Source organism: Stegostoma tigrinum, chromosome 5, assembly GCF_030684315.1.
Source record: "Stegostoma tigrinum isolate sSteTig4 chromosome 5, sSteTig4.hap1, whole genome shotgun sequence".
Taxonomy (NCBI): Eukaryota; Metazoa; Chordata; class Chondrichthyes; order Orectolobiformes; family Stegostomatidae; genus Stegostoma; species Stegostoma tigrinum.
The window spans coordinates 11516106-11528542 of record NC_081358.1 but is presented as its reverse complement, the minus strand read 5'-3'; the positions used below and the strand labels follow the sequence as shown (position 1 = coordinate 11528542).

General features: G+C 41.4%; 1 protein-coding gene across 5 annotated transcripts in view; it reads right to left on the bottom strand.

Annotated features, from left to right (window-relative positions):
• LOC125451525 (collagen alpha-1(XV) chain-like) overlaps positions 1-12437 on the bottom strand; it is a 243159-nt gene that overhangs the window by 104758 nt on the left and 125964 nt on the right. For all 5 annotated transcript variants that reach the window (XM_059645829.1, XM_048528708.2, XM_048528706.2 and 2 more), the window contains 4 exons: positions 12087-12248; positions 11671-11697; positions 8478-8540; positions 543-623 (listed from right to left, as the gene is read on the bottom strand). In XM_059645829.1, the coding sequence (XP_059501812.1) occupies positions 543-623; positions 8478-8540; positions 11671-11697; positions 12087-12248 (333 nt within the window). The remainder of the gene's footprint in view (positions 1-542; positions 624-8477; positions 8541-11670; positions 11698-12086; positions 12249-12437) is intronic.

Here is a 12437-nt window from a genome sequence, read left to right as displayed (position 1 = left end):
GGGGAAAATAACTCGGGCGCAGTCAATGACTTTCCATTCATAGTTGTTGGAACATTATTGGCTACATGCATGCAAAACATTTACAATTAGTGGACTGTGAAAGGTGAAAGGGATAACAAATTTTTTAAAAATGCTCAGTAGTAAGAGGGGAATGTTGGCCTGGGCTCTGGGAAGGCAACTCATAATAATACATTGTAAACATCTACTTGAATTGTCAGTTTGGCATTTCATCTGAAAGATGTAATTTCCAAGAGCAGAGCTCTTGCAGTTTCATGACTGCAGCGGATGAAATACGTCTTCAAATCTGTAACTGAGGCTCAACTGCAATAACTTCTAACCCAGAAGTGTTATCAACTGAACTCAACCAACACTGGAAAGTATTAATAACATAATTTTCTTTTGAGCAGAGGCACCTTTAACTGTACCGGTAGCATGAATAATTATTAGTAAAGTCACAAAAAACAGGCAGTGAGTCAGTGGAAAGATTTGGATGTAGAACAGAGCCAAAATTATTCACCAAATTGCCCCTGAGATTTACTCACAGGTCTGTGTTTCCAGCCAGATGGACCAGGAGGACCAGGTGGACCAGGAGGACCTGGTAAACCGGAGAGCCCTGGGTCGCCCTGTGGGAAGAGCAGGGTAGTAATCGATCACAGTGTATAGTTGTGGCTCAGAAATCAAAGCAGTACAAACTCTACAAACAGTACCAGCAATACAAGGATAACTGCCCTTCCGTTCATTCCTAGGGCAGGATCGCTTCACCTGGAATCCTTACTCTACTTCATTTCTCATGTATGTTAAACATTTCTCTGTGTTGTTAGGAAACCAGCTGCTCGTACTGTTTAATTAAAATTCAAATATGTTATAGGATCAGAGACATACAACATAGAAATGGCCCCTTCAGTCCGACCCATCCATGCCAACCAGCTTTCCGAAACTGAACTAGTCCCATTTTCCTGTGTTTGCCCCTTATCTCTCTAAACCTTACAATTTATGTACCTGTCCAAATTTTTTTTAATGTTGTAATTTTTTCTTGCCTCTATAATTCCTCTGGTAGTTTATTCCATACACTCACCGTCCTCTCTGTGTAAAAAAAGTTGCCACTCAGGTCTCCTCTAAATCTTTCACCTCTCACCTTAAGCCTATTATGCCCTCAAATATTGGACTCCCCACCCTGGGGGAAGAAAAAACATGGTTATTCACCTTGTCCATGCCTCTCATGATTTTATGAACCTCTATTAGGTCACTCCCAGTTTCCGACACTTCAGGCAAAAAAGTCCCAGCCTATTTAGCCTCTCCTTATAACTCAAACACTCCAGTCTCAGCAACATCCTTATAGACCTTTTCTGTACCCTTTCCAGTTTAATAACATTATTCTTACAGCAGGGAAACCAGAATTGTGTGGAGTATTCCAAATGTGATCTCACCAATGTGTTGTATAGCTGCAACATGACATCCCATCTTCTAAATTCAAAGAGAATGAAGGCAAGCATGACAAACACTTTCTCCACCACCTTGCCTACTTGTGATGGCCCTCTGTTTGACAACACTCCCCATGTCTTATTTACTTTGGTGAAATCATATTTAATGGAAATTTAAGGCCATTTAGAATGGAATAGAATCCCTACACTGTGGAAACAAGCCCTTTGTAACAACTCCACACCGACCCTCAGAGCATCCCACCCAGACCCATCCCCTTATAGCTCAACTAATCATCCCTGAACACTACGGGCAATTTAGCATGGCCAATCTACCTAGCCTGCACATCTTTTGGCAGTGGGAGGAAACCGGACCACCCAGAGGAAACCCACACAGACACGGGGAGAATGTGCAAACTCCACACAGACAGTTATCCGAGGGCAGACTCAAACCCAAGTCCCTGACGCTGCGAGGCAGCATGTGCTAACCACTGAGCCACCATGCTGCACTAACTTAAATGAGAAACTTGTGTTTAACAAAAGCAGAAATTTTTGACAAAACATTGCTGATCTAAGTATTTCACATGACTGTCAATGGAGGTGGTGGCTGAGTTCAACCAACTTGCTGGGAATGGATATGTGCAATATCTTGCCCAACAGGAAGTGAACAATCAAACAGCAAGTGTGGACCACTGTATGATAAGTGTTGGACTGTCTTAATCTTATTAAGTTGCCATTGATTTCTCTTTGCATTGTAGAAGCATTTACATCTAATGGTTGCCTGTTGATAGGAAAGTTAGGCAATTTGAAATAGAGAAGGTAAAATTGCAATAATCCTGCTGGACCAGAGGGCTGCTCTCTCATTGGAGAGAGAGATAACTGGTGGTGGTTTAATCTGAAGGTCACTACGCCTCAGGCGAGGGGAGTGGTTGAGAAGGAAAACCCTTTGTGGTAACTCAGCCATTGTGGGAATTAAACCTGTACTGTTGGTATCACTCTGCATCACAAACCAGCCATCCAGCCAACTGAGCTAAGTCACCTCCACTGGGCTATTGAGTTAGTGCTGACCTTAAAGCAATGGCAGTTTAGTCAATCACATAAAATTGCATCAATTATGTTGCGCAGACCTTTGCACACGACAACTGTTTGTGGTCCCTACCAGCAAAGCTTGTATTCCTTTCTCCATTGAGCATTTATCTAGCTTTGCCTTAACTACATCAAAGCTATTTATCTCAGTTCCAGTCAATCTATTTAAAGGATATGCCAGTGAAGGATGACTCAAATTTCAGAAAATTCTATTAAATGCAGGAAAAGCAAATTGTTCTTCAAAAGTGAAACAGCTGGGTACGTATCATTTCTCACAACTGTTGTTTCGATGGGAGCAAGATGTTAGAACAAATAATGCTGAATCAAAGACAGTTTGAAAAATAAAGAGGTTTACTTTGTGGGGTAATGAATGTATGTGATATTGTACATTGGCATGTTAATAAAGCATTATCCTACAGAAAAGCAGTGCTAAACTAAAAACTACTGATAAGAGATAAGTGAATTGAATACTCTTCATGTGGAGTTGTACTTTAACTGCTATATAATCAGTTGACATAGAAACATGTAGACTACCACGTAGAAAGAGTAAGAGAAATGTATTAAAATTGGGTCTTATCAATATATATTGAAAATAGATACTGCTGATAACTCAGCAGGTCTGGCAGCATCAATGGAGAGACAGACACGGTTAACAGATAAAATCTCCTCACTTTTGACCCTGCTGAAATGGTTAGACCACTGTAGGTGGGGAGCCCAGATCTTTAAATAGTGTGCCTTGTGTTTGCCATTTCCCAGGTTGGAGTAATTACGATCCGACCTCCAGCTTCCTTCACCAATTATGGATGGAAGGGGAGATGACCCTCTCAGTGGGTTGTGAGATGCTGGAACTCACGGCCCCAGAGTGGAGGCAGAGTCAATCAACAGATTTAAGAAATAAATAGACGTGTTTCTAATGAAAAGCAGGATAAAGGGCTGTGGGGAGTAGGCAGGAAAGTGGAGTTGAGACCAGGAGAAGATCAGCCATGATCACGTTAAATGTCAGAGCGGGCTCGAAGGGTTGAGTGGCCTGTTCCTGCTCCCATGTTCCTATGATGGCGTAGAGCAGCAAAAGAAGATCTCACTTCAAAGGGACCCCACCAGCACTTACAGCTGCATCAGTGAGTCCCGAGAAAAAAATACTCTGGAAAGAAGGAAAGGTCTGCAGTATAGTGGAAGATGTGGAAAGGCAATGCAGTAGTTCCAAGCTTTACATGGAAGCACTGATTCTGGCAGTCAGACACAGACAGCTTCTGTTTCCTGGGAATGACATGAAGAGATTGACCACCCTTACAGGCAGGTAAGGCTGCGCATTATTGAGGCTGTTAGCAGTCTAAGTGTTGTGATGGGGACCTGGTCCTTCAAGCATCTAGCAAAATGAACATCTTAAAGCTCTCTGCCCTCGCTACCTCACCTCACCAGCATTCCTCTGCACCGAACAATGGTTTCTCTCCAGCTTCCTCCTTGAAGCTCCACCTTGGCACCCAAATTCATTCAATTAACCCTTTACTCTCATCTTTCACAATTATTCTCCTTAACTGTCTACATTTCATCCTCATCCTCAGCAATCAGTGAGCTTTGCATGTTCCTAACTCTGCACTTTTGTATTTCAGAGAGCAGCTGCAGTTGGAACTGGAGCCATGGCCATCTTTATCACAATGGAGGAAGAAGCCCTGCAATTCAGAAGCTGACGCTAGTACAGATGTTGTCCACAGAGAGATAGGAGAGGCACAGAGATCTGGTACCAGCACTAGATATCATACTGTAAGTTGGCACATAACTGTTGCTCTTTCAATTTGTGCTTCCCTGGTGGTGAGTTGCCGTTATGATCCACTGCAGTCCATTTGTTGCAGGTAGACCTGAAATGCCATTGGAGAGAGAGTTCCGAGATTATGACCCATTGACACTGAAGGAATGGCAATATATTTCTATATCTCGATGGTCAATCACTTGGAAGAAAATTTGCAAATGGTGGCGTTCCCATGTACCTGCTGCCCTTGTCCTTCTGGCTGGAAATGGCCATGTGTTTGGCAGGTATTATCGGTGGAACCTTGGTAACCTTCTGCAATATCTTGTGGATAGTACACACTGCTGCTTTTGAGCATCAATAGTTGGGGGAGTGGATGCTTGGGGGTGTGCTGCCAATCAATTTGTCTACTTTCTCCTGGATAGTCTGCAGCTTGTTGGAGCTGCACCCATCTAGGAAAACGGGCAATGCTCCATCACATACTTGGCTTGTAATGTGGTGTAGGTGAAGGACAGGCTTTAGGGAGTCAGGAGATGATTTACTTGCTGCAGCACTCCCATCTTCTGACCATCAATGGGGCCTTGAGTGGGTTTCCCCTTGTTCCCCAGGAACCTAACCACAGACAGTGGTAGAGAGAAGAGCTATGAACTTGAAAATAACAAAGAATGAACTAGCCACAACAACTCACTCGATACTTTGGCCAACATTTGTGGAGATCTTATTCCAAAGGATTGCAGAAGTCTATAATTATCAGGCTTGCCAACCTGAGCATTCGGAGGCCCTGCTGTTCGAACTGGTTGTAAAGATTGATCCAAACCTCTAGGCCTTTCAACAAGGGAATCACCTCCTTTTAGGTGCACCTCTGTCTCTGTTCCTCGAAAAGCAGTGCTAAACTAAAAACTACTGATAAGAGATAAGTGAATTGAATACTCTTCATGTGGAGTTGTACTTTAACTGCTATATAATCAGTTGACATAGAAACATGTAGACTACCACGTAGAAAGAGTAAGAGATGCGACCTCAGTACATGTGGCTTTGGAGAAAACAGGTGTTGGTCCTGGACTTGGTGTAACTGCCCCACTGCCTCCTGAGCCACAGCACAGTGTATCTCCTTGTCAGAGGCCTGGCCAGCTACAGATTATGTGGATCCTGTGTCTTAGGCAATAGGGTGAGATTACCCTCAGCTCTGTGCAAGATAATTGATAAGAATTGGGTAAAAGGTGCTACATCCAACATCATCAGGGATTGTCAGCTGAAGGCTATATTAGGTCACATTAATTTGGTGAGGAGTTCCTACTCAGCTTTGTTGGTGGAACATACATTATGCATCCCATATGATATTAGGAAGTGATTCTCTGTTTTACAGAGCTCTTAACTGCCTTCTTAAATACCTCAATTACTTTACCACCGTGTCAAATGGTGCTCACTGCCCACGGAACTTGTCATGTTCCTTGGAGAAAACCAGAAGAAAGCTGGATCCCAATCCATCATCAATTCCAGGACTTTCCTCACTCTGCACACTCTGGAACATGTTGTCACTGAGCTCACAAAAACGTGTCCAATACTTCAGCTGGTGACTTTTCACTAGAACTTTCAGATAAAACATGACTGACCTGAAATGCTCACTATTTTTTGTAGCCATGAATGTTGCCTGACCTATTGAGTATTTCCAGTGTCTATAATATCTTGCTCTTGTAAGCAGGTGGATTTGTAAATGCCTAGGAAACTGAACCCATGAGCTGTAACACCACTGAATCCTTAACTCTACCATCATTAGGTCTGCTCGTATTACATTTTAAGTATATATTTAGGCATTAATACGTGCATTGTGATAACTGTGTCATGGCTGGTATTCAAATGTATGAAAAACCATTTGATTTGAGAAGTAAGTTATAAACAAGAACTCAGATCCTCTAATACTGTGTCAGTAAATTCAGTTTCTGATACTTATTCGGTTGAGTAGAACTGTCCTCTGGGATCAGTATCCTCGATAATCAGAGCTAAAATGAACAATGGGAGCTGTTTGACTTGAAGAGGCAAGTTGACCTGAGCCATAGGTCACTGAGCAGCGATAGGAATGCAATATTATAGCCTGAACCTTTTGATCTGTGCTCCTTTTAGTGAAGTATTGTGTCATACTTAATAGAATTTAACCTAAACCCAGAAAAGTAACTACAATATACTTTAGAAAAACTGGAAAGTTAAATCAATGAGTAAAGGCTGTGGGCAAAGAAGGAAAATAGATAAAAGAGAGCGCACAGGTAAATTGTTGAGATAAATTCCTCAAATTAAAGTGTTTCTTCTGTTACGTTAATATTACAATAGTTGTCTACAATCATTACAATAGTTTTATTACTGTGATATCCTTGCTTGTGAGCAGAAAATGTGCATAATTGTTCAGAACAGGCACACCAGTTCCCTACAGCTATTTTTCTTTCAGCATTAATGCATACATGATCTACATACAGCAGCAGGAGACCAGGGAAGAGGCTTGACACACTATATGATTTTTAGTTTGGTCAAGGCAGCTTGACAGTCATGGTTCCTCTGATTATTTTCCTCTTTTGTTCTTTGTAAGTTTAAAATATGCCATGTTTCAGACTGCATTATCATAGTGATATGGTTATGTTACCAGTTTAAAAATCCAAAACATAGATGTTAAACTTCACTAAGACATCTTGCAATATTTATATAGTGAAAAATGGGTTTTCACAAGAATTTTATCTGCAAAGTCAAAGTGAGTTGAAATTTTGAGCAGCTGTAGGGAATGTAGAATACGAAGATTGAACACAATATTAGTGCAAACCAACAACATGTATTAACTATGTAACACAGCAAGATAAAGCAGAGTTTTATTGTGCCTTCTTCAATCAGGTCTCAGTTCCACATGATCTGACATTATCATGATATTATTGATGAGCATCTTGTCATTAATATGTAGTTATTAACCCATATACAGCATTCATTGCTATCATTCAGGAATGGAAATTTGTTTCAATTATTCAGTCTCATGTCCATGTTAGTTCTCATCTGACCAATAAAGTGGTCTAGCAAGTGACTCACTGATATCAAATTGCTATAAGTGGTTTAAAAAAATGACTCCTTACTGTGAAATGGGGATGGATAATAACTGCTGACCTTTCTAGCAATGTCCATATCTGAGAATTAATTATTATAATACTTCTAATGCTTATTCAAGGGTTACAAGGCTGTGGCAATTTTTATCTTCATTAGCTTTTCCTTCCTCCTACAACATCCAGTTTTCTCAAAAACCTGTAAAACATTGAAGAATAGAATGTGGGGACAGGAGTAGGTCACTTGATCCTGTCTTTCAGTGTGATTGTGGCTGATCATTCTACTCAGTACCCTGTTCACACTTTCACCCCATACCCATTGTCCCCTTGAGCCTTAAGAACTACAACTAATTCCTTCTTGAAAATATTCAATGATTTAGCCTCGGCTGTTTTCTGCGGCAAAGAATTCCACAGGCTTACCACACAGTGGGGAAAGAAATTTCTCCTCATCACAGTCGTATATGTCTTACCCCCATACCCTTAGACTCTGATCCTTAATTCTGTACTCCCTGGCCATTGGGAACATCCTTTCAGTATTTTTCCTGCATAGTCCTGAAGAAAATGTGATATGATTCTATAAGATCTCTGTTATTCTTCTAAAGTCCAATGAATATCGACTTTACCAATCCAGTCTCCCCTCATACATCAGTCCTGCCATCCCAGGAATCAGTCTGATAAATTTTTGTTGCACTCGATACATAACCAGAATATCCATCCTCCAATAAATGAGACCAAAACCGCACACAATCCTCCAGGTGTGGTCTCACCAAGGCCCTGACCAAGACATTCCTCTTCCTGTACTTAAATCCTCTCACTTCGACAGCCAACATACAACTTGACGTCTTCACTGCCTACTGTTATGTGCATGCTTATTTTCAGCGACTGGTACAAGGATACACGGGTTTCATAGCACATTCCCCCCTTTCCTAATCTATCGCCATTCAGATAGTAACCCACCTTTCTGCTGTTGCTACAGAAGTGGATATGACTGGGAATGGGGGATGTGAAGACATCACCATTTCCAGATTAACCTTCAGATAAATTATTGATTCTTCATATGAATTATTTATTCTTCACGTTTGTCCTCTATTTCTTTGGGCATGTTCTGGCCCTTTTTCTTTGAAGCCACTCAACAAACATAACTCCTGGACGTACCTTCTCTCCTTTGGGACCTTGATCACCTTTTGTTCCTTCAAATCCTTGAGGTCCTGGTTGACCCTGAATGTAAAAAAAATTGTTTAATAAACATGAATATTTACTTACTTCACATTAATAAGGTCACTGATAAGGAACCTAATAAGGTATATCATGGACCAATGACTTAATCAAAGTTCAAAATGTTCATTGCAATGAATAATAAATGCAACTGCTCACAACTACTGTAAGAAGTATGGATATCAGTTCCTTTAGTATCTCAGCTTAATAAATCCCAAAGCGAGTCATTGTTCCCTGCTACAATCTCACACTGGGGTAAATCATTGAATCTTATGCTATCTGCAAGCTTGAGCCCATGGTTTCTCATAGGAGGGTGCGCTTTGGCCATCAGGGGACAGCACGGGAAGTTGGCTTCAACCTGCAAACAACACGATAAGTGGAACCCTGAGGATTGGAAGAATTCTGTGGCTCCACAAAATAGGGTACTTGCTGGCAGTATGCAAAATAGGATGGATGATTAACCCACCAGCTACTGCCCGCCCTCAAATTGTCCCCTACGGTATTAAGAAATTGTTAATGAACTGTCTATGCCTCTGGTGCGATAAAATGTGAGGGTGGGGGAGGCGGAACAAAGAAAGCAGGTCTGCTGCCCCTTCACCATCTCAAGTGAAAGGAAAGGTGGGACAGAAAGGGGAGGTATTTCCTTTAGGGTGTGCCATGGAGGGCACCCTTAAGGAGGCACTTCCCTCTGTGACTCTTAGCCTTGCAACCTACTGCCCCCAACATCCATCTTCCTACACCCCTCCCCCCAATCCCCTAAAGTGCCTAATCCCTCTCAATCCAGAACTGGAGTATGAGCTCTTAAATCATCCACGGATCTTCTCTTGTGGATTTGTTTGCAGTCCCAGCAGCAGCCACTGCTGAGTCCTGCCTCTAACTACTCAGCTGCTGGTCAGTTAGATTACCTGTCAATAGTCAAGGGTGGAATTCCTTAGCCTGAGGGATTACTGCAGGGGAGGGCAGCTTTAATTAAGTAGGATGTGGCAGGGGGCGAAGAGTGAAGCTCCAGAGAATACTATATTGCTACAAATCCTTAAGCTAAGGGATTTGAGTTCACACTTGAAGATGGGAAAGTGAAAACACAGTTTAGATGTACAAACTTTGCACAGAAGCTGGAGAATGTGAATCATGAATTGCACTAAGAGATAACATGAAGAAAAAGCTAAGAGAGAGTTGTTTAGGTGTTGAGGGAGTGTGAAAATGAGGAGATGAATTTTTAGGCTGACCAACAAGACTGGATTGCATTTTCCAGGCCTGTATGTTTTGAGCTGCATGTTCCTTTGGATATTAGTGGTGGCGATGGAACAATTTTCTACATTTTACATCCAAGGTTAACATCAGACAATTCCAGGTCAGGTGTAACATGACTCTTATCGACTAACATTTGTACCATCCACAAACTCCATCTGACGAGGATGTTCATTTGTCCAACTGTCTCCACTGAGATGCTGATGACAATTACCAAGTTTGTTCCTATTGATATGAATTGTGTGCTGTTGCAGGATTGGGTATGGTGCTAGCTGGAATTATTGCATAGCCACAGTCAGTGAAAGGGGCAGTTACAACCCATCAATCTCCGCTTGATTTATGGCTAGCCCCCAAAAAAGGCATTAGTGTTTATACCAGTTCTGTCATTCTTAAGATACTTTAAATTTCTACAAACAAGATTTGTCATGGGAGGCACAATTTGCAAATTTGGTTGGTTTTGATTCCATAAGACAAAATCCTCCAAACTGTGGATGTGCCTAACATCTCCAAACCCGAGAAAATCACACAGTAGGAGTTATATGCATAGCCAAATTCTGGGTCTGGAAGAGGGACAGGAGCTCCGGCACTAGCAAAAGGCTTGTTCACATCACGATGTATGAGTCAGCACTGTAGACGACAGTGAAATACCCAGTAACAAGAGCATCTGAACTTGCTCTGTGTTGGGATAGGCTGACATTTAAACTGAGTGCTCAAATGGGAATCCAGTTGTTGTTAAGGTAACTTCATTTCTATTCTGACTAGCTTCTCTGAATTAAAAAAAACTGGAGGTCACTATTTGAACGATTATTTGACCATACCAGCTCTCTGAAAGAACTATTCATTGACTCCTACACTCCTGCATTCAAGATTTTTCTTAAACAAATAAAAATCCATCTCCTTTTTAAAATCCACTATAGATGTAGCTTTTGTCACTCTTTCTGTCAAGATACTTTAGGGTACAGTGTGCTATCAGGAGGTCAAATAATAGCAGCATAGTGACAGCCGCCCAATTTTGTTCCATCGACTTTAATGGAAATTTAGAAAGAATTCTCCATTTGTTGTTTTATGATGGATAAAAGGTTTAACAGTGCACCTTGTCAATCCAATTTCCTGAATTGAATTTAATTGTTTGGGCACGTTGGAGAAGAATTTTTCAAAATTTTATATCCTCATTGGACCTGTGCTTCTCTGGAATTTTACCTCTTCTGGGGTAATTACAGAGGTGGGGTGGAGTGCAAAACATCTGGTCATGATGCTCCAATTATGCACCTCGGGTAGAATTGATGGCACACATAGCCTTAATGTGTTTCGTATTTACTGACTCAATGATCGGCAAAGAGTATTTTTACTATCCTCTTGCTCAGAAGCCCTCATGATATAGATCCCTGTCTATCTAACCTCCATTCAATCTACTTTGTTCTAATAAAGACTTATTAGTTTTGCTCTTCTCTCCACATAACTAAAGCCTCCCATCCTTGGTATCATTTTAGTACATCTCTTCTGTTGCCTTTTTACAACCTTAACGTGACTTTAAAAAGCAGGCACTGAAAATGGAGTAAACATTCCCAGCCTCCTTGTTCACAAAATCCAAGAATTAATTAAGTTTCCTTCCTCTGTTGTCTCTTCAAAAGTCAGCAGGTCATATGTTGATTAGAATTAAGTATGGTTCTTCAGTTCTGCTCAGCTCACCATTGGCCTTGGTATTATGTTTATTCACACACTTTATTTCACTATGAAGAAATCCAAATTTCACAATAACAGGCCCTGTCACCTGAACATCTGTCAGGGAGCATCAAAATCAAAGTAATTGCCATTTAGTGCGGTGTATGTTTTGTATTTTGTCTCAGCCCACTGTACAAATGACTGAAATAAATTGAACACTCACAGGCAGTCCATCTTTTCCTGGCACACCCTGTAGTGAGAAAGTACAGTTAGAATTAAGGTGCTAGGCTGAAAATCCTATTGAAAGCACAGAAATGAAACTATGGTTAAGCATTTTGATCAATATTCGAATTTCAGCAGGAACTACACCAGTGCAGTGACATTCCTATGGTAGCAGATTGGTGAGGATTTCACTCAGGCGCCCTCATGCTGGTGTTGAGTGTAGCCTGGGTCAGTCGGCCAGCATTCTAATAGTCAGCCACAAGCCCCATGGTGAACACTGCTCCAAAGTAGCATTTGACACATGCCTGCAACATTGGTTTGAAAGATTTTTAAGGTGTTACTTGGTCCACGCAAGGTTAGGTAAATAAAGAAGCAAGCAAAACAATGGCATTGAACTCCAGCCCACACGTTACTTACAGGTTGACCATCTTTTCCAGGAGGTCCTGGTGAGCCTCTTGGTCCTGGTCGCCCAGGCTCTGCAGGGTTAACTTGGTTCACTATGGGCGGTCCAGGTGGGCCAGTCATTCCAGGTTCACCTTTGTCACCCTTAAATCCAATCGATCCCAGTCCATCTTCGCCCTTCAGATCAAATCAACAAAATAGTCTGTAAGTTACATGATATTGTAAGTTGCCCAAAAGAGAGGGCAAGGTTTATAGAATCCACTGTCAATGAACAGCAGCAAAGATCATTTGAGGTCTGATGGATCAACTGAATGATAATACTCTGTTGTGTCGGATTATTTCATACCTCAGAATCATTAAACCACG